This window comes from Engraulis encrasicolus, chromosome 2, assembly GCF_034702125.1.
Source record: "Engraulis encrasicolus isolate BLACKSEA-1 chromosome 2, IST_EnEncr_1.0, whole genome shotgun sequence".
NCBI lineage: Eukaryota > Metazoa > Chordata > Actinopteri > Clupeiformes > Engraulidae > Engraulis > Engraulis encrasicolus.
In genome coordinates, this window is record NC_085858.1 from 43,421,043 (window position 1) to 43,426,130 (window position 5,088).

A 5,088-nucleotide genomic window follows, 5' to 3' on the forward strand; every position below is an offset into this window, starting at 1 on the left:
AGGGTGAAGACACACTGACTGGAAATGCTGAAATGGGAAAAGCTGAAGTCCCAAAGTCCCAGAGCCTCTGTCAGGGAGGCATGCTAGGCAAGATTACACTACGTTACATTACATTACATTACATTACATTACACTTAGCTGACGCTTTTCGTTTATCCAAAGCGACTTACACACTTACACTTACAGGGCATTGGTTACAGTCCCTGGAGCAGTGTGGGGGTTAAGTGACTTGCTCAAGGGCACCTCAGCCATGGAGTGTGGTGGGGAGTGGTACGGGTGGGATTCGAACCTGCAATCCTCTTATCTAAAGCCCATCTCCTTAACCACTAGGCCCGGCTGCTGGGCAAGACATAAAGGGCATCTTAAAAGGGATGACCCGGCCCTGCCGTGGCCTAACGTCAGTCACACAAAACATGGTCATGTGCGGAGAAGTAAAGACGGTGGTATGAATGTGAATAGTTCGGAGATAAGCACTTTAGTTTTCCGAACACAACTGATGCAGACACGACACGAGCGCCAACACCCGTCTGCCCGGCCTGAAAACAGTACTAGTGACACTTGGCTATGAGTTCAGGACCATGGACAGTTACATGTAAGCTTAGTGTAGTCTCTCTCTCTCTCTCTCTCTCTCTCTCTCTCTCTCTCTCTCTCTCTCTCTCTCTCTCTCTCTCTCTCTCTCTCTCTCCACCTCCCTTTAGACCCTGGGAAGACACCCACCTGCTAGGCTAGCCTTGGGATCAGTCCCTAACAGGGTCCCATCAGTCAGTCACACAGAAGTGTGAAAAGAGACGTACAATATACCTCTAGGCCTGCAGCAGCTGGAGAGGTCTTCTCTTCTCCGCCTCTTCTCCTCTACTTGTTTTGACCACTCTGATGCCACATATGCTGCCCAGAGGAGAGAGGGGGGCAGGGGGGGCGGGGGCATTTCAGGACGGCAGCCAGCAGGGTGCCTTGGTTGTGCATTTATGTGAGTAAAAAAGATTGACAAGTGGCGTGATAGGAAAAGCGAAAGGGTCAGCCCGGCCGTGACAGGAGCCGCAGGAGAAAATGAAAGAGGGTAACGATTGCGCTGACTTCTTCTGGCTCGAGGCGTTGGAATCAGATTACATGTGAACTAATGTGACATTAGAAGGGGAAAAAAACAGGTGATGGTGATAAATGAAATGTATAATGATAGCCTGTGAGAGGCAGAGCCCATGCCTGCATTCCGAGAAAAAAAAGCCCCATTGGGAAACTCCCATTGTCATTGTGACACAGCACTCCACAGCACACAAGTGAACACTGCACACACCACAATTGCATTTATGCCTCACTCGTGCAAAGGGGCAGCCCTCAATGGCGCCCCAAGGGAGCAGTGCGGTGGGACGGTACCATGCTCAGGGTACCTCAGTCATGGAGGAGGATGGGGGAGAGCACTGGTTAATTACTCCCCCCACCAACCTGGCGGGCCGGGAGTCGAACCAGCAACCTTTGGGCTACGAGTCTGATGCCCTCACCGCTTACCCATGATTCCCATTCTCAGTACAAACGCAACAGGAGGCACACATGGACAGGGGCATTACACCAAAATGTGATGCAATTTTGGAGCCTACACAAGCAGATCTACCTCTGTCCCGACAGTGCCCCTGCACATGAAGACAAGACGGCCACAAGGACTGAAGGTGATGCAGGTCAAAACCACAGAAGACCAACCCCTTATTAAAGTTCCTCTGACGGGTCTTCCATAACCTCCAGTATGTGAAATCAACTGCTCGTCTTTCATTAGGTAACAGCATAGTTTGAAACGCTATGCAGTAAGACCCATCTGGTCCATAACTATGAGCTGTGAAACACTGATGCAGGGTCAGACATACAACATGCTACCCACAGCAGGTCTGCAAGATGTGGATGTGCATGGATGGCTCAGACACACTGATAACATACAGAAATGTATGAAATGTAGCCTACATATTTATATACCATAGCTATTCCATTTGTGTGCAGTCTATGTGACAATGATCATTGCTCAGAATGACTTCCACAATGTCAATGCACAGTCAGAGTCATACACTGAGTAATGACTTTGGGCAACCATATTGCACATGTTTGCTGAATGCATTCAGGCACCATGTAAGCCGGTACTGTCAGTAAAAGTAAACCTATAGACCTCTTATGATCCGCTGTATGATGCCAACTGTTACTAATTTAGGACCTCTGGAGGAAAAGTATTGTAAACATGACAGTGACACACAACCACATAATTGTTGTACCTGCCTCCCTATCTGTCACAGTCAGGGGACAAGTTGCTTGAGCAGCGCCATGTTTGGCCACTGTACTGGACCTGCCTAACCACATGCATAACGGATAGCTGTTCTATTCTCCCGAGAGAGAGAGAGAGAGAGAAAAAAAACCCGTGGAGTAACCTTCTACCACGTCAAATGGTTATCGTGCCCTTCAAAACGGTAACGCGGAATAACTGAGAGAGGAGGAACATTGGCACATTGTGTCCCTTATTCTCCTATACAGCTCCAGGGGAAAGGGAAATGGATGCGTAACCAATGCTCCCCACCACTGCCCTCCTCCCAAACGCACACAATTGGTTTGGAGTTTGGTGTGACGCTAAGCCCAAACCGCACATGCTGACTTCAGCAATAGCCAGTGCAGCCACAACGCCGCCTCTGTGCCACCACTGGAACGCGTCAACTACCAGGCCCTGGTCCCATCGTAGCATGTAGGCCTACAGTATGTGTAGGCACACATACGGATCGATCTTTTCACCGTTTTTTTGTATCACACAAATAATGAAATAGAAAATACTGGTAATGGCATGACATACTCTAATGAAATGAATCATATAATCATTCCAAATTGTCAGTTAATTCAGAGTGGATAAATTATTAAATATTAAATGTAGCTAATAGTGGACCTTGAGTGAATACCATGCACCTGGGCTGTGCGTAATCGGGCATACACCAACTGTACCTTCACTCCAGGTGAAATACATGTACTGTATCTTCAGGGCATTGAAAGGATATGGCCATTCGGTGATCTTTTTGGCGTATTTTCTCACAAAGTTGTCCTCACTGAAGATGAACAGGGAACGGTTGACAGTGAAGCAGTTCTGCCTAACTGGTATCGGATTGTACAGGGCCATAGTTCTGGCGCGCTGGGCCATGGACTGCTTGTACACTCTCTGTCCCGGCGGGCCACCTTGTCTGCTGCCGCCGCGACCGACCCCTCCTGGGGCATGGGCATGGACATGGCCTCCATGCCCATGGCCGTGTCCTCCAGCATACCTGGACGGCATCTCGTTATCAAACCGCGCCATTCTATCGACGCCAAAGGCCAGTCTTTACGAAGCAGCAGAGAAGAAGGCGAATATTCAGCGCGACCACACCACATTACATCCCATCTGCTTCAAGACTTCATACGTGTATACGGTATTGTACTTCTGTCACGCTTTCATGCTAGAGTCGTTTGGTCCAAGACACCCAGACCATTAAAAGAGGATCGATGATTGTATTTTAGGTAGGTGGAGGTGTGGGGGGAAAATACGTGGAGGGGGGTAAAACGTGAGGTTTCGGTTGAATGGCTGATGCTCTTGCTGCCCACCTCCAAACACACAGCGCTTGTCCTTCACTTGGTGCTCAAGTCAGCTATCAAGAGCAAGATATTCCTATAAAGAACCACTGTGGACGATTTAATGTTGTTAAGTGAATGCATCTTCAGTCCCAAATGTCCTCCAATGCGTTTGTCTGGTCATACATTTCTGAGGTTTTTTCTTGGCAATTCATATGATTCCTCCCATGAAAACAGCAGTGCTACCATAATGGCTCATTAAAAAAACAATTATATTTAAATTGATATCGTTCGTAAAATGTAACACACCGCTTCATTTAGGTGTAATGACTGCGGCAACTGATGTTACTGATATTTCTTTTTTTTTTTAAAGAAGCAAAAAATATTATTTATTTATTTTCTAACATCCGCAATGTTTGGTACAGTGTGGATACTACCTTCCGCCACCTTTCGCAAGCTTTTCTCTCACATTCAGACGACCGTGAATCTCGAGTGACAATTTTATGTGACATTAGTCAATATTTGCCGACACTAATCGTTATTCGTTTTCTATAGAATTGTCATTACATAAAAAACGGTTTCCTAATGCACTGCAGTGGTAATTATCCTATTTCATATATCAGACGGCAGCATCCTTTTCACCTCAGACATCATCTGCACTCCCGTGTTGGTAAAGCAATCCATGCTAGGTAAAATCCAACGGAGGTACGTACGGACATGGGAAGTAGCATCATCAATCCTCAGTGTATGGCAGCGAAGACAGCCTTGGTTTTTTGGTGGTCTCTTGTGATGTTCTCCGCCACCAAAACGTGGACAGTCGCTAAAGATGCGCACCTCATCCTCCTCCACCCCGAGGGCTCATCCTGCTTCACTGTGTGAAGGGAAGAAAAAAGAAACCTGCGTCCAGTTCTTCCCTCTCCGTTCCGTTCGTGGCTTCGCTTTCCCCAGCTCTCGTTACTCTGTCCAGCGCCCCCGGGGACGGAGAGAGAGGGAGAGGGGGGAAAGGGAGAGAGGGGTAAGCTGATGTGAGGGAGGCGGGACGGTGTGGTGTGGCGGGGACCTTCGCGTGGAGGATCTGTCTGCGAATCAAATTTTAGAGGACAGTGGCTGTCGGGGTCCGGTCAGGCATGTTTAGGTATAATGAGCAAACTGAACAATTTAATGCATCTTAAAGCGACTTCCCCCCACCAAAAAAATCTCTGTCCAGGTCTTGCAGACAGCGCATGACGCACGACAAGCCTTGCTTCGATTCGCTCATCCACTCCTTGGCTTCCAACTGCGGTGCATAAGCGATTTAAAGTCCCTGAGATACAGTTAGCTTATCTCACCTTTGAGAGCAAAACACACCGTCACGGTCATCACGTTTTCTCCTCCCCTCACCTGACACATCACCTGAAGACGTTAAAGCGCCGCCGAACGTCGTGAGTCAAGAAACAAGTTTAGAGGGGTTCATTAGCGGTCCTGTTGAAGGGATTGACAGGAACGTTTAACTGAAAGGTGTTTTTCCCTTCAATAAAACCGCCCTTCCTT

The 5,088-nt window shown here is 48.0% G+C and overlaps 1 protein-coding gene across 1 annotated transcript in view; it reads right to left on the minus strand.

Annotated features, from left to right (window-relative positions):
* cacna1aa (calcium channel, voltage-dependent, P/Q type, alpha 1A subunit, a) overlaps positions 1-3,307 on the minus strand; it is a 180,790-nt gene extending 177,483 nt beyond the window's left edge. The window contains exon 1 of the mRNA XM_063218156.1: positions 3,015-3,307. Within this exon, the coding sequence (XP_063074226.1) occupies positions 3,015-3,307 (293 nt within the window). The remainder of the gene's footprint in view (positions 1-3,014) is intronic.
* Between the last annotated feature and the right edge of the window lie 1,781 nt (positions 3,308-5,088).